The sequence below is a fragment of the Octopus bimaculoides genome, chromosome 14 (assembly GCF_046866305.1).
Source record: "Octopus bimaculoides isolate indiv1 chromosome 14, ASM4686630v1, whole genome shotgun sequence".
In the NCBI taxonomy this organism is placed as follows: domain Eukaryota; kingdom Metazoa; phylum Mollusca; class Cephalopoda; order Octopoda; family Octopodidae; genus Octopus; species Octopus bimaculoides.
The window spans coordinates 32,400,017-32,423,493 of record NC_142941.1 but is presented as its reverse complement, the minus strand read 5'-3'; the positions used below and the strand labels follow the sequence as shown (position 1 = coordinate 32,423,493).

The following is a 23,477-nucleotide window of genomic DNA, read 5'->3' as shown; positions in this document are numbered from 1 at the left end:
AAAAGAAGTGTTGAGAATTTCATTCCCCCCCCCCCCCAGCACCACCACCGCGTTTATAATTTTAAAATATTGGAAAGCCTAAGAAGGTCACTGCTGGGATTTATCCAGTGATTTAAAAAGGTATGTAAAAGATAATTTATTCTAATAGCATACATTTCTGTTAGTAAATGTTTTTCCTTACACACACGCAAACAGACTCGTTTGGTGCTTAAATCCCAGCGATGGACCACCCTTGGGCTAAACAGAACTTTTGTGTTACTTTTGCATCATCATTCCATAAAATATGTTTATGGGGAGAAAAATATTGAAGAACATCAATACACGTCACTGTGACAAAGAAACGACGAAATTACCGGGTGGTCGTGGGATGTGATACAAACAACAGCTAAATGTTCCTTAAATCACAGACCTTTTCGTCAGAAAATATTTTCAATTTTTTTTTTTTTTTTGACCGAAAAGATTTCTCCAGTCGTTTCTAAGTGCGTAGTGCCAAAGAAAGTCGGTCAAAACCAGTCCAGAGGGGGTGTAGGGAAAGGGATGTGTGAAAAAAATTATAAATTTTCAGAAATTTTTTTTTTCGTCATAAAAAGCTTCTCCATTGTATCGAAAAACGTGGTGAAAATAAATAAACGGAGAAAATTCAACTTGGGTCGTCCTGATTCGAAACTCAGTCAATGTCTTGATGAAAGCATCGGGATGTTTACGGCTGGAAAACCTTTGATCCACAGGTCGGCTAGTCAACGCCTGCAGTCAAATATCACCCAACTATGAATGAATGAATGAACGGGAAAAAGTAAGAAAGCGACAGAAGAGATTAGGACAGAGAGGGAAAGAAAAGAGAGAGACAACACATGCAATCAAAATCTCGTATAGAATGACCTCTAACGAGATCCTATCATCTCTCGTGAATCAGCGAGAGAAAGCAACGTGAACGAGATTAGGTCATCTCTAAGAACAACAACAGTCAACAGAACTCCTAACAATATGGTGAGTATCTCCTGTAATATCTTACACCTTTTGTTGTTGTTCTTATTGTTGAGAGCCATGTTGGCCCCTATTTAGTATACCAAAGACTGCACATTCCAGCCATGATGTTTTATTCAAGCATTATATTCGAAACAACATCATTCAGTTTGTCCTTCCTTCGTAAGGTGAAATTTGAGGGAGATTTGGCTGCTATTTGTAACAGCAGACCCTGCACTTATGTGGAGCCCTTTTTTGATGATGAAATAAGCTGCTATAAATAAATACACTGTGATCTATCTTTATGTAAGCCAGCTTACAATCTTCATTAATATTAAATGAAAGTGTCCCATATTAAGAGGAAAAAATGAATGAAGCAGATGGCATCGCTGTATTTTACAATTATAACCGCTTTTAATATACCTGTATATATATATGTATATATAATGTCCTCTGTTGATTGCCATATGGTCCAGAAGTTTGTATTTACCGAAAATCAACAACAATATGTATATATAAAGACATGCCCCTGAGTGGGTGTCAGTAAATGTAAATTAGAAAATATTATGTAACTACATACGTTGTAGTCTACGTTAAATGTAGTATTATGATTAGCGACAGACGCAAAATTCTGAATATCATCAGTCTAATTATCTCAAAAATTTTATATATATATATATATATATATATAATGGTTTCGGTTATAATACCGATTGTTATCTGTCGCTTAATTGTACACAGAGGTATCATCTCATTTCCGGTTCCCCTACCCAAACATTGAAAGTTTTATGACCAGTTACGAAAGTTTCTTATTCTTATTTCTAACTGTCGACCTCTGTGCTTCTATATCTACACACACACATACATATGTATGTATATATATATATATATATATATATATAGCGTCCACTCGCGCGCACATACTGGGAGAGGTCTTTATATACGAACATAATTCTGTTCGGGAGGCCTGTTCCTTACTTGAGTAATTGAAATGGATATAAATAGAGGTAATCCGTTTCAAGCCAAACTCCACATAAACACATGAAATGTATTTTTTTACTCAGATACATAAATATATACTTGCGTGTATATATGTGTGCACGCGCGCGCTTTTTATCCTTTGTCTTTCTTCTGTCGATCCAAATATGAGCTATATCGTTATTTCATATATAGAACATGAAAAATTGCAAGCTGCATGATATCCGTACATGAACGTTGACTGGCCGTTTGTGCACGTTCTACCAGCACTTATATGCATGCGTAGTCTGCTTGTAGTTTGCTGATCAGATTTCAGCTCGTTATGCGAGCTTAATCTCCTTCAGAAAATCCGTTCGCTGCTCAGTTTGTTCGTTTAGAGAACTGTTTGTATATGAGTACTTAAAACTCTGTGTGTGTATATATATATAGGAGTGGCTGTGTGGTAAGTAGCTTGCTTACCAACCACATAGTCCCGGGTTCAGTCCCACTGCGTGGCATCTTGGGCAAGTGTCTTCTACTATAGCCTCGGGCCGACCAAAGCCTTGTGAGTGGATTTGGTAGACAGAAACTGAAAGAAGCCTGTCGTATATATGTATATATATATGTATGTGTGTATGTGTTTGTATGTCTTGACAACCGATGCTGGTGTGTTCATGTCCCCGTAACTTAGCGGTTCGGCAAAATAGACCGATAGAATAAGTACTAGGCTTCCAAAGAATAAGTCCTGGGGTCGATTTGCTCGACTAAAGGCGGTGCTCCAGCATGGCCACAGTCAAAAGACTGAAACAAGTAAAAGAGATATATGTGTGTGTGTGTGTGTATTGTCAAACTGCTAGCATCCCTGTAGCCTCCTCAACTTGTGCACCCCTTCCCTACAAACCTTACAGATATTTGCTACCCACCCCTCTTCCCCTTCCCTATCGATTCCCCACACACTCTTGCAACACCCCTCCCTCCTCTACTGCTTCTGCTACCTGAGGTGTCACCTGGACACCTCACCACTGCTGTCTACCTCCTTGGGGACCTCTAATTCATTCTCACTCTCTCTTACTTAATGTGAGTAGCCATGTAGCTTCTCTACAAGGAGCTACTCTATTCCAACCTCTTTCCTGTTACCCTAGCCTCCATCTGATATAGAGGCAACATCTTCCCTTTCTTGGTTTGTTGACTTGCGAGCTACATGGTAACCTCGATAGTGCTGATGACATGAAAAACCTCCCAGTATCCACTGTAAAGTTGTTACCTTTTGAAAGGGTATTGAGCTGTAGAAACCATACCAAAGCAGACACACTCATTGGATCTTTGTCATTCATCCTACCCATGCCAGCATGGGTAGAATGAATGTTAACTGATTATATATATATAATAATGGCCAGTTAGCTCAGCTGTTTATGTGTGTCATGCTAACAACATAATAACGTGAATGTTGTGGGTTCAAGTACCATACTGGCCAATAGTTTCATTATAGGCGCAGACATGACTGTGTGGTAAGAAGCTTGCTTCTCAACCACATGGTTCTGGGTTCAGTCCCACTGTGTGGTATCTTGGGCAGGTGCCTTCTTCTATAGCCTTGGGCCGACCAAAACCTTGTGAGTGGATTTGGTTGATGGAAACTGAAAAAAGCCTGTCGTGTATGTATATATTTGTGTGTGTCTGTGTTTATTCCACTCCACACCAATGTTGGTGTGTTTATATCTCTGTAACTTAGTGGTTTGGCAAAGAGACTGATAGAACAAGTACAAGGCTGACAAAGAATAAGTCCTGGGGTCAATTTCGTTGACTAGAAGATGTTGCTCCAGCATGGCCACAGTCAAAGAATAAAAGTATATATATATATATATTTATTTATTTTCTACTTTCTATTATATATCCTCTGTTAGATCCTTTAATGCAGTAGTATCTCCCCTTGCACAATGTTAACCCCACGTGCTTTTGTAATTTTTGTTTTTTTGTGTGTGCTGTAACTCATCCTTCAATAGTGTCTTCCATGTCTTAGGCCTTTGTGACCAATAAAAGAAATCATCATTATTATTATTGTTGTTGTTGCTTATATACAGAGTAATTTAGTAAACTGAAAGTATCATTTCAGTTGTCCATTCGGGTGATTGAAATGAGGAAGGTTGAATTTGACCTCAAAAAATGTATAAAAATATAAACAAACAACTGCAGATAATTATTGAGCAATATAGTCCCGAAAATAAGATGGATTTTTTTATGAGCAATAGCTCATAACCTTCATCATTATTGAAGCTTTTAATATCAGGAGTGAAATTGACTGGCAGTCAAATTACCGGTGTCAAAATACCAGGAGTCAAATTACCGGCTATCGTTTACTCAATTGGCACATTGATCGGTTGAGAAAAATTGAGGAACCTAGAAAACTGATGTCTGATAAACAAATTTTTTAGGAACAGTTCCTATTTGCCACATTTGGGTTGTTCTGTCATTTTATCATCATCATCATCGTCGTTTAACGTCCGCTTTCCATGCTAGCATGGGTTGGACGATTTGATTGAGGACTGGTGAACCAGGTGGCTACACCAGGCTCCAATCTGATTTTCAGAGTTTCTACAGCTGGATGCCCTTCCTAACGCCAATCACTCAGAGAGTGTATTGGGTGCTTTTACGTGTCACCCGCACGAAGGCCAGTTAGGTGGTACTGGCAATGGCCACGCTCAAAATGGTGTATTTTATGTGCCACCCGCACAAGAGCCAGTCCAAGGGCACTGGCAACGATCTCGCTTGAAAGTCCTTACACATTTTATCTATCAAAATATTTCTGCCATACTTAAAAATTTCTCCAGTAATAGTATCCTCTCCTTGAGCTTTTCCATTTGTTATTTTATAGCCTCTTTTACTTCATCCAAACATGGATCTAATGCAAAAGAGTCAATTACCGGTCTTTGGGGGATATTATTGATTGAGTTCATCTCTACATTTGTATCTTACTAAATACATCTTTAAAATGTTCTGCCCAATGTTTTTATGGTCTGTGAAAAGAACAGGAGAGTACCCTTTATTTGGAGCAAATACCCCCTTCAAATTTTAATAGGGACCTTTCATCTCATGTTAGTCAGCTGATTCTTGCACTCCAAGAGTGTAATGGATGCTTTTACGTGCCAGTTGTGTGACACCAGTATCTGCCACAACTACAATTTCATTTGGTTTGATGGGTCTTCTACTCAAGCACAGCATATTGCTGAAGGTCTTGGTCATTTGTCATTGCCTCCATGAGGCCCAACACTCAAAAGGTGCTTTTTATGTGCCGGTGGCACGGTTACCAATAACATGACTCTGGCATCAGCCACAACTATGATTTCACTTGGCTTGACAGGTCTTCTCAAGCTCAGCATATTGCCAAAGATCTTGGTCACGAGTCATTGCCTACCATGAGGCCCAGTGTTTGAAGATCATGCTTCACCACCTCATCTCATGTCCTCCTGGGTCAACCTCTTCCGCAGGTTCCATATACACGCACACACATATACATTTATATTTATGCACACAAGCTTTTTGTTATTCTTTGACAAAAATAATGGCAGGTCTTTGAATTTTTTGTTTTGAGCATTAAAGTTTCAGAATGTTGCAGGTGGAAGAAAGATAAACAAAGCATGTTTTTTTTAAAGAGATTTTCTGTTTTTATTTTTTGTCCAAAACATTTTTCAAAACTCCATATTTGATGCTGTGTTTGTAACTATGATGATAAAAAGTTACATACACAGGCCATTTCAGTGGCATCAAAAAGACAAACAGATGCATTTGAAATCCCCTAAATTCAATCCTAATTTGAGGGTCATGTTTTCTTAGTTCCCGATATGCTTTGCATGTCTACTATGGTACTAGCTCCCTAAACGCCCATTATCTACAATAGGTATTTACTTATCCCCCTAATACCTAGTATATTCATCTAGCTCCCTAATTGTCGTTGTCAAGAAAAGGTGTTTATTTAGCTCTCGAAGCACAATGGGCTAAAATGCAGCAGTAAATCCTTAGCGTTAGTTAGTTTCTGATTTAAAAGAAAAGTTGAAAAGAAATTGTTTCTTTATGTTTGCATATTTGTAATCAGCATATTGAAAAGCATATATAAAAAATGTTCTCTTCACTTCTCTGCACCTGTCTATATTGATGCTGTAGGTGCGGGTGTGGTTGTTAAGAAGCTTGATTCCCTGCCTGGTGGTGTTGTGTTCAACTCCACTGCAGAGCAGCTTGGGCAAGTATCTTCTTCTATAGCCTCCGGTTGACCAAAGCTTGTGAGTAGATTTGACAGATGGAAATTGAAAGAAGCCGCACACCTTCAAAATAGTCACCTTGTGCAGCAATACACCAGTCTCAGTCTTCCTGTCACTTTTGGAATTCATCCTGGAAGTCATTTTTCATAAGTGAGCCAAGGACCCTCTGTGATTCTCTCTGGATCACAACAATGGTGTTAAAATGGTATCCTTTGAGCTGCATTTTCATCTTGGGGTAAAGATGGAAGTCTGCAGGTGCTAAATCCGGTGAATAGGGCGGATGCAGAAGTGATACCATGTTGTTTTTGGTGAGAAACTCCTGAGTAAAGAGAGCTTGGTGAAAGATCCAATTCCTTGCGCTCCACAGATCCAGTTGCTTTTGTTGAATGTCCTCCCTCAAATGCTTCAAAATGTCGCAATAGAACTCTTGATTGACAGTCTGGCCATGGGGTCAAATTCTTAATGCACAATACTGCGTTTCCAGATTACTCCTCATCTTCCAGGAATGTTCTTCCACTTATGAAGCATCTATGCCACACAAAACATTGCATACATAACACTGCATGCCTTGTCACCATAAGCTTGTTGACGCATGCTCAATGTCTCTGTAGCAGACTTCCCCGTTAGCTTTTTGTTCCTGTCCATGACAAAATCGCTGACTACAGCATACATGTAATCACAAAAACACAAATTTAACAACTTGTGCAATAAACACAGTGATGTCACTCTGCACATGCATCAGTGTGCTGCCAGCCATCTGTTGGCGTTTTACAGAACTAGTTCAGGAAATTTTGATACCACCTCGTAGTGTAGATGCAACATCTGAAGTATCCTACAGCAACAACTTGGAACTATTATAAAACTTTGAAATGGGACACCCAAAAGCCAAAAGTTGTAGAGAGATGAGAAGGCATTTACCAGCAATGGTAGATGAGGAATAACTGGTTTGATTGAGTGATTGTTACTATTATCGTGTGATTGATGATGCTATTCTTGGTGTTGCTATGTGTTTATGATTCCGTTGCAGCATTGCTGTTATTCTGCTGGTGTTGCTATTGTGATGTTTTTGCTATATTGTTGATGTTGCTATTGTGACATTGTCATTGCTACTATATTGTTGTTGTTGCAATTATGCTATTACTAGTGAAATGTTGATGCTGTGATGTTGTTGCATTGTTATTACTAATGTTGATGTTATTGTCGCAGAGTTGTTGCCACTGTAATGTGCTATTGAGACGTTGTTACAACTGTAATGATGACATTGCTATTACTGCAATGTCTATGTTACCGTTGTGACATTGTTGTTACTGCTATCTTGTTGCTATTGTGATGTTACTACTACTGTAACTATTTATAATGGATGGATAGGTGTCCTCACCTTGTTTGTTGTTATCACAACGTTTCGGCTGATGTACTCTCCAGCCTTCTTCAGGTATTCTGGTGGAACTTCGAACCCAACCCTTTATTTGATTAATGGGGTACACTGTTCTCATTCGTAAGATATGTTGCTGATGTTATTTTTCTGTTGATATTATTTATCCACTAGTGGATAAGAGCACGGACTACTAACCCTTGGATTCTAAGTTCAATCCCAGGCAGAGATTTGAAAAATAATATCAACAGAAAAATAACAACAGCAACACACCTTATGAATGAGAAGTGTACCCCATTAGTCAAATAAAGGGTTGGGTTCGAAATTCCACCAGAACACCTGATGAAAGCTGGAGAGTATATGAGCCGAAATGTTGTGATAGCAACAAACAAGATGAGGACAACTATCTGTCCATTATAGATAATGTACATAATTCCTCATCTCAAAAATATAGAATAGTGCTACTGTAATGTTTATGCTGCCATTACAACATTGATGCTGTTATTGTGACATTATTGTTGCTATTACGAGGAGGTGCTGAAAAGTTAATTGTGATTTTATTCCCCTCTCAGATTCACACACTTATTGCAGCAGTCCTTTAGTTTTTCTAAGCCCTGTGAAAGAACTTTGAAGGTTGGACCTCCAACCAGGCATTTCGTGATATCCTCAAAGCCAGGAACTTTTCAGCATCCTCTGATATATTGTTGCTGTTGTGATATTATTACTAGGGTTACATTGATGTTAGTATTGTGATGTTGCTAGTTAAATGTCACTGTTGCTTTTGTGGCATTACTGTTAATGTCGTAACATTGATGGCTTCTGTATCATAAAAATAGTGCAGTATGTTCTAATGACTGTTAATGTTTGGGTAATAACATCTTTCCCTAACTTCGTTATTGGAGTACAAAGTAATTAATGTTTGTTTCATGATGAGACATGTTATTTCAAGACTGGTGTGCACACGTTGTTGAGGAATGTAGTCGTTGCTATAGTAACATTGTTGGTCTTACTGCAGTTGTAACCATCATTTGTTATTGTTTAACTCCATTTCAGCACTTAACTTATTTTAGCAGATTTTATGATTAGTTGCATTCCAGCCATGACCACAACGTCTTAGTCTCTTGGTCTAAATTATCTGTGGTGACCTTCCCTATTAAAATAAGTGAGAATGACCACATACTCCCCCACCTCATTAGCTTGTATAAGTGTGATTTATTAACGTGAATGTAGATATGTGTGATAGTTAGGAAAGGGTAAAAGTAGGAAGATGGGAGGTTTATGCTTTTGCTAACATTTGCTGAGTAAGTGAAATGGTTTCAACATCTAACAGAAACTGGACTTTTGATATTATCGTAAGATTACATTCTCATTTAAGTTACAAGTCTCAGAGTAAGTGGGGACAAAATTGTGAAATGTTGTTGTGATGTTCATGCCCTTCTCTAAGATATTCTTTTACACATTTCAGTCATTTGACTGTAGCCATGCTGGAGCACTGCCTCAAAAGGTTTTAGTTGAAGAAATTGACCCCAGGACTTATTTTTTGTAAGCCCAGTACAAAATCTCTAATGCTGAACCACTAAGTTACAGGGACGTAAACACGCCAGCATCGGTTATCAATGGTGGAGGGAACAGACAGACATAAAGACACATATAAATATACATACATACATACATACATACATATATATGACAGGTTTCTTTCAGTTTCCATCTACCAAATCCATTGACAAGGCTGTGGTTAGCCCAAGGTTATAGTAGAAGACACTTGCCCGAAGTGCCACACAGTGGGACTAAACCTGAACCATGTAGTTTGGCAGCAAGCTTCTTAGCACACAGTCATGCCTGTAGTATGAAAGATATATCTATCACAAGGAATAAAAATCAATGAGTTTGCCTCTATTTAATAACATACGGTAGTTATTACCGTTGGGATAGTTAGCACAGGAAAATGCAGGACTGGATGTTTTTCTGTATCTGATTGATTTAGCTCCACTAATGTTATGTGTTCATATTTCAGAAGGGTTAGCTTTGACTCTCTGTTATATTCCTGAGTTAACCCTTCAGCATTTAAACCAGCCATATTCAGTCCAAATATTCTACCTGTTTTATGTTCAGACTGGCCAAATCTGACCTCTTACACTTATCCCACAATATTATTCGAAAAATAAACAGTCACATCATTGAAATCTTGAAACTTCAAGATAATGCATGATTAATACAAAATGATGTGAATAAATAAGCATTGCATATGACAGAATAATCTGAATGCTAAAGGGTTAATTCAGTTATCCATAAACTGACTGATGCCAAAATAATTGGTCTTGAATTAAACCAAGGCTCAGTTACATCCTCAAGGATCAAGGGAGGTCTGTGTTACATAGGTGGCTATAACCAGTCACTTATGAAGCATATGTGCAATGTCTAGAAGTACCCAATAAGAACTGGAGCTATTTCAAAAGTTGAAGAATACTCCAGAATGACCTGTTATCAGTGTTAATTTGTAAGAATATCATTGGTGATGTTCACAGTCGCAAAATTGAATGATGTCAGCATTGCTTATGTAGATCCGTAGCAGTAATGAAGTACAACTAAATGAATGCTTAGGTCAACAAATTCTTAGATTTAAAATTCAGGTCATGCAACTATAAGATGTCCTGTATAATTATTGTTACTGTAAGCACCAGGTCTGAAATTTTAGGGGAAGGATCTAGTCGCTCACATCAAGCCCCAGTGCTCAACTGGTACTTAATTTATCAACTCTGAAAGATTGGAAAGCAAAGTTGACTTCAGCAGAATTTGAGCTCAGAATGCAAAAACAGGCAAAAATAATGCTGCTCATTTTGTCCAGTGTGCTAATGATTCTGCCAGCTCATTGCAATACACATATTTTTATGCATGTAAAACTACAATTTTGTGATTTCTACTATGCTGACTTGATAGCCAATGCACTTTTATGGCCTACATGAGTTCAAAGTTTTGTTTGAGATATGTGAAATTTTTCAATGTATTTTATAAAGCAGTTGTAATAGATCTGACTGTTTTTTAAAATAAATTTCTTACTAAAGAAAGTTCAGTAGTCAGTCTGTACAAAATTCATGTGTAATTTCTTTTCCTTTGACCAAATGTGTGACATTGAATACATTAGAAGTGAAATTATTAAGGCAACCTCACTAATGCTGGATGCCATGAAAAATGTACTCATTGAAGTGGTTGGCATAGGAAGGGCATCCAGCTTCAGAAACTATGCCAAAATTACGACATTAGAGTAAGACATGGTCCTCCAGCCAGTTGAACCATCCATCCTATGCCAGCATGGAAAGCAGATAGGAAATGATGATGATATTTTAGGCAACTAACTTTCCTCATCAGCAAGAAACCCATTCTACTCCTGCCCTTTTCTCTCATACTTTATACCTATCTACTCTTTATTCTCCTTGCATAAAAGTGCTCCACACAGGGTTCATAGTTTTGCATGCTGCGTGACAATCTCACCAATGGTGATGGCACAAAAGGAAGCATCCAGTACACACTGTAAAGTGGTTAGTATTAGAAATGGCGTCTATCCATAGAAATTATGCCAAACAGACACTCGAGCATGATGCACTCCTTAGACCCATGGGAACCTGTCAAACTATCTACCCCATGCCAACATGGAACAGGGATGTTAACTGGTGATGATGATACAATCGCATGAATTTAGGGAAGGGTACAGACAATTAATCAGCCCCAGTACTTGACCAGTATTCTGTTTTATCAACCCCAAGATGGATGAACAAAATTGACAATGGTAGGATTTGAACAAAAAAAAAACTAAGTAAATACCCCTAGGAATTTTATCTGTTGCTCTAATGATTCTGCCAATCGACTGTCCTCGTTTAAATATATGATATTTAGGTAAATCTACAGCCCCCACATACACACACATTGTTTTGTTTATCGTTGATTAACATCTAAGTTTCAGACTATCTCTGCTTTTTTTTTTCTACCCTGTAGGCCAGCTACAAGAAGACAATGGCTGGAGGTCCTCGTAAGAAACCTGGTCCAAAGCTGGAACTGACTGAGGAACAGAAACAGGAAATCAAGGAAGCATTTGACTTGTTTGATGCTGATGGTTCTGGAAGTATTGATGCCAAGGAGCTGAAGGTAGAGTAAACAACATACATTTCTCTCGACTCAAGAATAGGGAGTACTTTTGATAAGTTGTTTAAATTCAAACCAATTGTAATCCAGCAAGTCCATAATCAAAGGTGTTCTGATTATGAGCATCCCACCTTTTTAAGAAGTATCTTGAATGTGACATCACCCAATGTGACTTTTCATTTTTTTTCTCTTTTAGACTGCAGGATATAATTCAAGGGAGATTTAGCTACTATTTCTAGCAGATCAAATAGCCTCATAGCAGTTTCTGATGTCAGCTCATCTTTTACTGAGTAGCTGTATAGTTCTTTTCTTTTTCTTTAGCAAATGGAAGAGAATATTCTTGCTAAGGAGCTAAAGCTGGAATGTATACAACTTATTTGAGAGATCGTATTGTTATTAAGGACCCGAATGACTCTGTGCTGGACTGTCGGTGGTATTACTGCTACTCTGACCTGTGTGTGAAAGAGTATTTATACTACAGAGTTAAGGTCGTATGAGATGTATTGGTAGTCATTTTGGCATCACTGATTGAGCATTGACTTATCTGACATCAGACATTTTAATATTTCTCTCATTCTTAAGGTGGTGAGCTGACAGAATCGCTAACATGCCAGGCAAAATACTTAGTGGCATTTCATCTGTCTCTAAGTTCTGAGTTCAAATCCTGCTGAGGTTGACTTTAACTTTCTTCTTTTCAGAGCTGATAAAATAAGTACCAATTGAACACTGGAGTTGATGTTATCAGCTTACCCACCTCACCTGATCTTGCTGGCCTTGTGCCAAAATTTAAAAGCAATATTTCTCTCACTCCCCCCATTGTCTTCTCTATGTGTGTGAACTTATTTCTTTTTATGAGGATTAGGAAAGTGTTTATATCAGTTATGCTCAGTTAACAAATTGTAATGTCTCTCTTTCTCCCTTACTCATTCTATCTCTATGTGTATATTTCTGCTTGTGTATGCATGTGTCTGTTCCTCTCTTGTGCCAGAAAGAACTGTGGCCATGAAATACTTCAAAGCGACAAGGTCAGGTCCTGTCAAATTGGCATATTTCCTTTTCAAAATTTAGTCTCAAGAGCAGAGATGCTGTTCATAGCCTTTCAAGATCCTCAAAGAGGGAATGGAGACATTCCAAAAGGTTAATATGGTTAATACTCAGTTTGAATTACTGAAGTAGTTGGCAGTGAATGTTTTAGTGAGATCTTGTTTATTTCTTATTTATTTACATTGTTTTGAATTAATCAGGCACTGTCTTGTATCCTCAATATTGCAAAGATGTGATTGTATACTTTTAGAATGATATTGTAGGGTTGATGTGAGAGGTTGGATCTGGTCATGTAGAATATTTGAGCTGGATATGGCCAATTTAAATGTTGAAGGGTTAACCCATTAGTATTCAGATTTCTCTGTCAAATGTTTGTATATTCACATTGTTTAGAATTATTCATACATTATTTGATAGCTTCAAAATTTTGATAATGTGGTTATATATTTTTAGAATGACATTATAGGGTAGGTGTAAGAGGCTAGATCTGGCTGGTTTGAGTATTAATCAGGTAGAATATTTGGGCCAGATATGGCCGGTTTAAATGCTAAAGGTTTGATGTCTACTTTTCCATGCTTGCATGGGTTAGAGGGGAATTTTCTTGAGGCAGATCTACTGCCAGATGCCCTTGCTATCACCAATCTTCCTGTTTCCAAACGAGTTCATATTATCCCTTAGCTAAATATGTTTTTCATGGAAATGAATGACCTTGCTTGTATGATGATGATAACTCGTTTACAACCCATCACATGATGATGTCTAAACAAAGGAACAAGCAAAGACACACACACAAATATATACAACATGCTATATAAACGATTGTGTAACAGTGTTAGTTGTAATGTGATAGACTGGGTGTGTCCTATGAGCTGAATGTGGTAGTCTGAGCCTGTTGTATTCTGTTAGATACTGTGTAGCAGTTTTTGTAAATTGTGCATTAAGTACAGTATGGTGACTAGGTCATGTGGCTCATTTTACAGGCCATACATATTGTGCCCTTAATTACTATTAACCAAAGGACAGGATAGGTAAATGTGACCGCTGCAGGCATTTATCTTGGACTTTAACCATTCAGCATTTAAACCAGCTTTATCTGGCTCAAATATTCTACATGTTTTGTATTCAAGCCAGCCATATCTGGTCTTTCACACCTACCCTACAATGTCATTCTAAAAATAAATTGTCACTTCATCAAAATCTCTGTGCTACAAGATAATAATTCATGATTAATTCAAAACAATGTGAATAAATAAGCATTTCATTTCACAGTCATCTGTGATTCATAACAGACTACAATTGCTTCTATCTATCCATCCCACTCACTATTCCTCAGAATAGTGTCCTTGGACACTTCATCCATAAGGCTCTATCAGAAGCAACTATCATTATACTTTCTGATTGGATTCCCAAGTGTCACCAACTGGGGCTATGGATATCATCCTTCCATGTCTTTCTTGGTCTGTTTCTAGGTCTCCTGCTAGTTGGCTTTGCTTGAAGAATCTGTTTTGTGATTCCTTCCTATGACATTTTAATTACATGCCCATATTACCAGAGCTGTGACATCTCAATATGGAGAAGAAGCAGCTTGACCTGGAGAGATTCCTTGATCTCCTAGCTGCACCCCTTGTCGAGGAATGTTAATTCCAGAGATCCTTTTGGTCATTACCCAACATTCATAACCATAGGTGAGGATAGGCATGAAAACCTTATTAAAAGTAATTGTTTCAGTGTAGTGGTGATGATGATGATGATGATGATGATGATTATTTTTATCATTAGGTTGCCATGAGGGCTCTTGGTTTTGAACCTAAGAAAGAGGACATCAAATCAATGATAGCTCAAGTGGACAAAAATGGCACTGGTATGTATTTGAACTTACCATATTTTCTATGCGTACCCGACCTTATTTTGGAGTTAATTTCTTCGTTTATATCAGTGATTCTCGACCACTTTTGCCTATGGAACCCCTTTCATTCTTTTATTCGGATGAACTCTCATAACCATTCCATGTTTTAAAAAGATCTTATAGTATTTTTATAATTATATATTATTAGGAATTGCATAAAAAAAAAAATTAAAATATTTTGCATATTGTAGAAGTATAAACAATTTATTGCACATAAACTTTAACAAAATATTGTATAGACCATCCCACAAGGGCCATATGGACCCTGGTTGAGAACCACTGGTTTATATGTTTGTATAGTATCATGTAAGAGGGTGCATGAAAGCTAATATATATTTCTGAGCATGTGTATTCTTTTATGTTTTTTACTTGTTTCAGTCATTTTGACTGTGATCATACTGGAGCACTACCTTTTAGTTGAAGATATCAACCCCTGGACTTCTTCTTTATAAGCCTGGTACTTATTCCATCAGTCTCTTTTGCTGGACCACTAAGGTACGGTGATGTAAACGCACCAACATCAGTTGTCAAACAATGGTGGGGGAAACACTGACGCAAACACACCCATATATATATATATATGACGGGCTTCTTTCAGTTTCTGTCTACCAAATCCATTCACAAGGCTTTGGTTGGCCTGAGGCTATAGTAGGAGACACTTGCCCAAGGTGCCACGCAGTGGGACTTGAACCCAAATCATGTGGTTGGGAAGCAAGCTTCTTACCACACAGCCATGCCTGCACCTACCATATATAGATTAGATTATGAATGTGTATTTTTATTTACAATGATTGATGAATATGTATAAAATGTGTGTGTGTGTACATGTGGTGAAATGTGGTTTTAAATACATTTATATATTTAAATATATATATATATTTATCTATATATAGAATATATTTTGAAATATGTAAGTGCAACACATTTTTAAAGCTATAAAGCTGAGACCATCATTTGGAATTGAGTATGACTTGGTAACATGTCCCATGCTTTTGCTAACTGTTTTAGGTACCTATCCATGCACTCACAAGCAGACATAGACACTTGTGTGATGGTGTACAGTATAGCACTGGCTACTAGATTTACTACACCACTGTAATCACCATTTTATCATTCACATTATCATGCTCATCACCTTCATCATTTTAATGGCCTTCATTATAATTGTCATCACTCTCTTTTAATGTGCATGTTCAATGCTAGCATAGGTTGGACAGTTTGACAGGATCCAATGGATTCAAGGACTGCATTATGCTCCAATGTCTGTTTTGGTAAAGTTGACCTCAACAGAAAAGACATTATATCGAATCCATTACAGTCCACATCATTCCTGCTTTGCTTTGGAACTATACTACTAACCACGTCATCGTTTTAATGTCTACTTTTCCATTTTTGCATCGGTCAGAGAGAATTTAATGAGGCAGACTACCTTGCTGGAAACAAGTATGGTTTGGCCTTTGTCACCAACTCTCAGCTGTTTCCAGTGAATATTTCCTTGTGGCTGAACCTGTTTTCCCTGAAGATTGCAAATAAATATCACTTGCATGATAGTGAAATCGTTTACAATTATCAGATGATGTCAAGACTAGAGGGCAAATGCACATATATACACACAACAGGTTTCTTTCTGTTTCCAACTACCAAAACCACAAAACACAAATATTTCAGAACTGATGTCAGTATCATAATAAGCTATGCTGTAGAATTAAAAATCATCAAATTCAAAGAACATTTAGACATGCTTGTGAAAAGAATGGTGTTGTTGTAGATGTGTCTTGGTTTGTTGTTGTTGTTGGCATTCTGTCGCTTCCAGTTGATCCGATCAACGGACCAGCCTGCTCGTGAAATTAACATGCAAGTGGCTGTGCACTCCACAGACACGTGTACCCTTAACGTAGTTCTCAGGGATATTCAGCGTGACACAATGTGACAAGGCTGACCCATTGAATTACAGGCACAACAGAAACAGGAAGTAAGAGTGAGAGAAAGTTGTGGTTAAAGAGTACAGCAGGGTTCGCCACCATCCCCTGCCGGAGCCTCGTGGAGCTTTAGGTGTTTTCGCTCAATAAACACTCACAACGCCCGGTTTGGGAATCGAAACCGCGATCCTATGACTGCGAGTTCGCTGCCTTAACCACTGGGCCATTGCGCCTCCACTGTGTCTTGGTACTTTGAAATTATTAAACATATAATAGTAAATCCTGGAGTTTACTGAAACAACAAAGTGTTGTACTTTGTATATTTTGTATTTAAACTTCATTATGTAGGTAGCTGGTCTTTGTGATGTTTCAGGTGTTTATAAAGGACTGATATTTCTGTTAAGGTTATATGTAGAGAACTAATGGGTAATGTGGAGTTTTTTTTTATGTTGTGTAGATTATGACTAGTGGTCCGTGTTAAGTTGAATCTAGAGGAAGGCTGGTGTCAGTACTTATGTGTATATAGATGTAAATAAATATTAATGACTTTATTAAAATTGTCTGTGTGGTTAAGAAACTCACTTTGTAACCACATTACTTTGGGTTAAATCCTATGTTACTTACTTGCTTATAGCTGTCCATTAATGTTGATGATGACGTTATCTATTACAGCCCCAGGCTGACCAATGCCTTGTGAGTGAATATCGTAAATGGAAACTAAGTAGAGCCTCTTGTGTGTTTATATGTGTGTGTCTGTATAATGTGTATGTTTGTCTATATTATGTATAATATATGTGTGTTTGTTACACACCACCACTGCTTAACAACTGGTATTGGTCTGTTTATATCAGCAGTTCAGCAAAGGAAACTGAAAAAAGAAATAGATTAAAAAGAAAAAACCTAAGTAATGGGGTTGATTTGTTATTTGTTCTGCCAAAACCCTTCAACATGGTGTGCCAGCTTCTCTGCAATCCAATGACTAAAACAAATAAAAGATGAAAATTTCAATTAAAATATATTCATTTTGTTGTATTTGACCACTGGCTATTGTAGGAACCATTGACTTCAATGACTTTTTAACCATCATGTCTCAGAAGATGAGCGACAAAGACACCAAAGAAGAGATCCTCAAGGCATTCAGACTGTTTGATGATGATGAAACTGGAAAAATCTCATTCAAGAATCTGAAGCGTGTTGCTAAGGAACTTGGAGAGAATCTAACAGATGAAGAACTACAGGTGGGTTTAATAAGAATCAGATTTCTTCATGTGTTGGAATTGATATCTTGCAATGGTATTTTCATTACCTTCCATTTGTCTGAGAGGTCATGTCAATTAATTTAATATCCATCCATCAACTTGTGAATAAAAGAAAATATTTATGGATACAAGAAAAACATAGATCAATAAGTATCTAAATGTCTCCATTCGGTAGTTTTGAGGAGATGAGAGAGTCTTGGGTAATTAACATTCCCAGAATGTTTAAGCATTTGCATGGCTGTGTGGTTGAGAAGCTTGCTTCCCAACCATGTGATCTTGAATGCAGTCTCACTGCATAGAACCTTGGGCGAGTGCTTTCACTTATTGCCCCAGGCAAATTAAAGCATTGTGAATGAATTTGGTAGACAGGAACTGGAAAAAGGTTGTCATCTGTAAAGACTTTCTCTATTCCCGAACATTATACTAATACATCCATTTGTTGTTTACACCACCTGTCTTCGTCTGTTGTGTTTTCGTAAATTCTTCTATATGTATATATATGTTTGTATATTTATCTATATGTATGTATGTATATGTATGTATATATATATATATATATATATATATGTATATATATATATATGTATATATATATATATGTATATATATATATATATATATATATATATATATATATATATATATATATATATGTATATATGTGTATGTATATATGTGTATGTATATATGTGTATGTATATATATGTATATGTATGTATGTATATGTATGTATGTGTGTATATATATATGTATGTATGTATATATATATATGTATGTATATATATATATGTATGTATGTATATATATATGTATGTATCTATATATATATATGTATGTATGTATATATATGTATGTATGTATATATGTATGTATATATGTATGTATATATATATATGCATGTACATATGTATGTATATATATATATATATATATATGTATATTTATATATATATATGTGTTTGTGTGTGTGTGTGTGTATATATATATATATATATATATGCATGCATATGTATGTATCATCATCATCATCATCATCATTGTTTAACGACTGTTTTCCATGCTGGCATGGGTTGGCTGGTTCGACTGGGTTCTGGAAAGCCAGTAGGCTGCACCAAACTCCAGTCTGATCTGTCAATGTTTCTACAGCTGGATGCCCTTCCTACCACTAACCACTCTGAGAGTGTAGTGGGTGCTTTTTACGTCCCACTGGCACAGGGGCCAGAGGGGGCTGGCATCAACCATGATCAGATGGTGCTTTTTACATGCCAGCGGCACTAGAGCTAGTCAAGGTGGTGCTGGCATTGGCCACGTTTAGATGGTGCTTTTTACGTGCAACCGGCACAGAAGCCAGTTGGGGTGAGGGGGCTGGCATCGACCTCGTTTGGATGGTACTTTTTACGTGTCACCAGCACGGGGACCACAACTACAATTTCCGTTTGATTGTGATTTGATTTCATTTGATGTTGATGTACATGACTCAATAGGTCTCCTCAAGCACGGCATGTCACCCTACGATCCAAGGGTACTTTTGAGTGGGCTGGTTATGCAACACTGGTGTAGGTTACAGCTGTGATCTCACTTTATTTGTCGGGTCTTCTCAGTCACAGCATATCTCCAGAGGGCTCTGTCGTTCGTCATTTCTTCTGTGTGTGTGTGTGTGTGCATTCCACCACATATGCGGTTTGTGGCATCAGCGCTATTTGCCGTATCTAGAAAGCTGTAAGTGTTTTTTAGAAAGGAAGTTTTGCTTACGATTTAAATTAATGAATTCAACGGGATACATTGTCTGCAAGTAGTTGGGTTCAGCATATTATCCTCCATTTTCTAATTGTTATATATATATATATATACATACAACGGCTTCTTTCAGTTTCCATCTACCAAATCCACTCACAAGTCTTTGGTCACCCTAAGGCTATAGTAGAAGACACTTGCCCAAGGTGCCATGCTGTGGGACTGAACCCAGGAGTTTGTAGCTGGGAAGCGAGCTTCTTACCACACCTGTACATGTGTGTGTATATATATATATATCAACGTGGCACTCCATGGCCATAGGAAAATAATATCTTGTCTGGAGACAGGTGAGGAATTAGCGACAAGAAAGGTAATTGACCTAGAAAAATCCACCTCATCAAATTTCGTCCATCCTGTGCAAGCATAGGAAAGTGGGTATTAAATGATCAATGATAAACAACTGCTCTACACACACACACACACACACACAAAACAAACTCATGCATTCACTGTTTTATCTGAAATTCTTTTTTGCAACTTTTCCTTTTATCTTGTTTTTCTCTCTAGGAAATGATAGATGAAGCTGACCGGGATAATGATGGAGAAGTGAACCAAGAAGAATTCCTGCGTATCATGAAAAAGACTAGTTTATACTGACCCATTATTTCTCTCTATTTAAGACCAATCTATACTAATCCCTTTTTTTTTTTTTTTATATATAAGACCAGTTTTAACATCTCGTGTTTCATTCTTTAAAAAAGTCTAGTCTCTATCGACCCCTTGTTTCTATAAAAGACAATCTACTGAAACCTCACCTTTTCTTCATCCATTTTATAAAGCAACCCTTCTTTACTGGTACCTTGTTTCTCTCAGTCTAGAATGACCAAACCTTTGTTTCTCTCTTTACCACAGCCCTTCCTAAAACTGGGACCAATATTGTTTCATTCATCTATATTTTCATTGTTCCATTTCCCCTCAACAATTTATTTAATATATATATATATATATATATATATATATATATATATATAAACCAATGCTCCCTTTAACCTTTGCTTTTTTTCTCCTTTCTTAAAGGCCCTTTACTTCTTCTTTAGAAAAAAAACATTCTTTTTCCTTTGCTCCTTCCTGTATTCTCTTCATTCTTTTCTTTCCTATAAACTCACACACACAGACATGCAAATCCATCTTACTCAATCTAATTTACATGCTTACGTACACTTGAATACATACAAGCAACACCATTTGCATATTCAAATGTACATCTGTATTCCATCAAAATGCATTTAAACAACTTTCTCTCTACTCATCAGATCCTTTTAGGCTTGAACCATTTACAGGAATAATTTCCAAGAATCTCATCTCAACTACAGAACCTCAATGTTACTTATGAATTGATCCACCCTGTAACAGTCATGGCTTGCCCCCTTCACTGTCATGTCTCTTGTCATATTCTTCCTCCTTGTATCTGTCAATGGCTCTTCAATGTTGCTCCAGCAACCCAGTAGTGTAGAGATCATTCAACTTTATATTACAATGTGGGACCACCGACCCCACCCCCACCACCACTGAAGTCATTAATCATTAGTTCCATTATTTTGCAATGCACCTAACTTTATATGCTCCAGTTGGGTCGGCTTCAGTTCTCTTTCAAAGTTGAGCAAACAACAGTATGAAGAGGTATCCAGCTGTGAAAAGTAAGCAATTTCTCTCAAACTTAAATCATTCCATCTACGCAAACATGTACCCCCCACCCCCAGAATATTTGTTTTTGTTTTTTAATTTCTTTTTATATTTTTTTTGTTTTATATTTACACTGGATGTTCAGTAGAACTTTGTCCATCCTATAATATGTATATTCTTGAGCTCTAGTTTACACAACTGTCACATTTAGACACTTTCTTATACAGACAAACATTTTGTTGTCGCTTTCTCTACAGTTTCATAATCCTTGTTTTTATTAAAGTATGCTACTGCTGCTCTGTGACTTGTGGTGGTGTTGGTGGAGATGTAATTACTAAGGTAGAATTAGTCATTTTTTAAATAATTTAAAACTTAATATTTTATTTATTTTGTATTTCTTTTATGTTTTTTTTTTTGTCTCTCTTTCATCACTAAATTTTGTCTATTACAAAAAAAAAAGAAACCCAAAAAAACAATTATTTTTTTCTTGATGAAACATTTCCAAAGGATATTTACTATATGACATTGACTTACAAACTAAAATGGCATATTCAGGTTCAAATCCACCAGTCTTCTCTGCTGATATGAAACCAATGTTGTACAGATATATTTGTGTATATAAAGACAACTTTTTGCAAATCACACTTGTGTTTTTTCTTTATTTATGATTTAATTAAAAGAAGACAAGCATCAGTGCCCATAATTTATATTTGTTTCAACAAAGTTGAATCAACAGAAGTATTTCATTCTTCATTTTTGTGTACATCCAGAGTTAGATGGGCCTGCTGCAAATATGGAGATAATATGCAGATATTATCATTTATTTTAGTCTGATATCATTGTTTGTGAGGCTCATCATCTTCAGGTCTCAGCTCAGACTCTTTTGTCTTCCTTGGTATTCTACTATAACTTCCATTGTCAGCATGCAGCATATTTCCAGCTATGCTGTCTATTAACATTGTATCTGTATCACATATCTGCTAATCCTGCCTGTACCAACCGGTACCTTTAATGCCCTCTTAATATTTTAAACTGAAGGGATCCAACCATTTTCTCTACCACCATCAGCATCATCATTTAATGTCCATTTTCCATGTTGGCATGGATTGAACAGTTTGACAGGAGCTGTCTAGGCTCTAGTTGTCTGTTTTGGCATGGTTTCTATGGCTGGATGCCTTTTCTAATGCTAACCACTTTACAGTATGTTGGGTGCCTTTTACATGCTACTGGTATGGGTACTTTTACATGGCACTGGCACATGTGCAGTCTACATATATACATGATCATCTGTAGATAGATAAACAACCCTGATCAAGCTGACTTATTTTCATAGGTGTCCCACCTTTGACATATTTGTTTATACCAAGAGTCTATATTATCTACTTTATCCTCATTCAGACAATAAAGTGTGATTTGAGGGAGATATGGTTGCTATTTATTGCTGTTTGAACAATGGCATACAGGATCATATGTTGGTTGCAAGAGTGAGTATGGCTTACAAATACTGGTAATTTGTAGGGGCTGCTGGCAAATGATTTCAATGTGTTCAATACACAACTGAAACCTCTTCTGTATAATTTTTTTATTCATTCACTGGTGTAAGTAATCACACTGCAACTATAGTGGGATACCATCTGAAAGAGCTTTAGTCAACCCCAATAGTTAATACAGTCTGCTGCTTATTTTGTTGACCTTTATTTATTAAACTACTTAGACTGGTATAATCTTAAACATGGACACACATGCACAGTTTCCCAATGCTAGAATAAAACACAGTAAAAACACTGCACCTCATGATTGTGAAGCAAACTCCTTAATCTAATAGTCACAACCATTCCTGTATACAAAACATATATAATACAGAAAAAGAGAAAATATATATAATGGAGATTGAAGCATGTATGTTACATGCTAGGTGATCATTCTATTAATTATCCCCAAAACATTCTGATAATTTCCTCTGTCAGATTAGTACCTGCAAATATTATTTTGCTGGCTGAATCAACTAATTACCTCCCCTAATATCACACTAGGATTTCAAACAACATTGTAACCACTTAGACACCCAGCCACCACAGATAGATCATCTCACTACTGTCTAGCACAGTCCATTGAAATTCTGTGTTTATGACACAGAACAAGGCTAGAATGTGAATAATAATGAGCCGATAAGATTTTTTAGGTATAAATTGACATTTAATACTGGCCAAAGACTGAGAAATGAGAGTTGAATCTTGATACTGAACTGCA

At 36.9% G+C, this 23,477-nt stretch overlaps 1 protein-coding gene across 2 annotated transcripts; it reads left to right on the top strand.

The window, feature by feature from the left end:
- The first annotated feature begins 99 nt into the window (after positions 1-99).
- Positions 100-21,869, top strand: LOC106874071 (uncharacterized). Of its 2 annotated transcripts, none has more exons than XM_014921657.3 (5): positions 100-120; positions 11,536-11,685; positions 14,506-14,587; positions 17,605-17,789; positions 20,112-21,869. In XM_014921657.3, exons 2-5 carry the CDS (start codon positions 11,554-11,556, stop codon positions 20,199-20,201), a joined length of 489 nt encoding a protein of 162 aa, XP_014777143.1. In that variant the 5' UTR covers positions 100-120; positions 11,536-11,553; the 3' UTR covers positions 20,202-21,869. The 2 variants fall into 2 exon arrangements, with proteins under 2 accessions (XP_014777143.1, XP_014777142.1); XM_014921656.3 differs by lacking the exon at positions 100-120 and adding an exon at positions 762-987.
- The last annotated feature ends 1,608 nt before the right edge of the window (positions 21,870-23,477 follow it).

Excerpts from the sequence above, each read along its gene's own strand:
- LOC106874071 (XM_014921656.3), top strand. Across the intron at positions 11,686-14,505 it reads TTGATGCCAAGGAGCTGAAG|GTTGCCATGAGGGCTCTTGG; the intron begins GTAGAGTAAACA and ends TTTTATCATTAG. Across the intron at positions 17,790-20,111 it reads TAACAGATGAAGAACTACAG|GAAATGATAGATGAAGCTGA; the intron begins GTGGGTTTAATA and ends TTTTCTCTCTAG.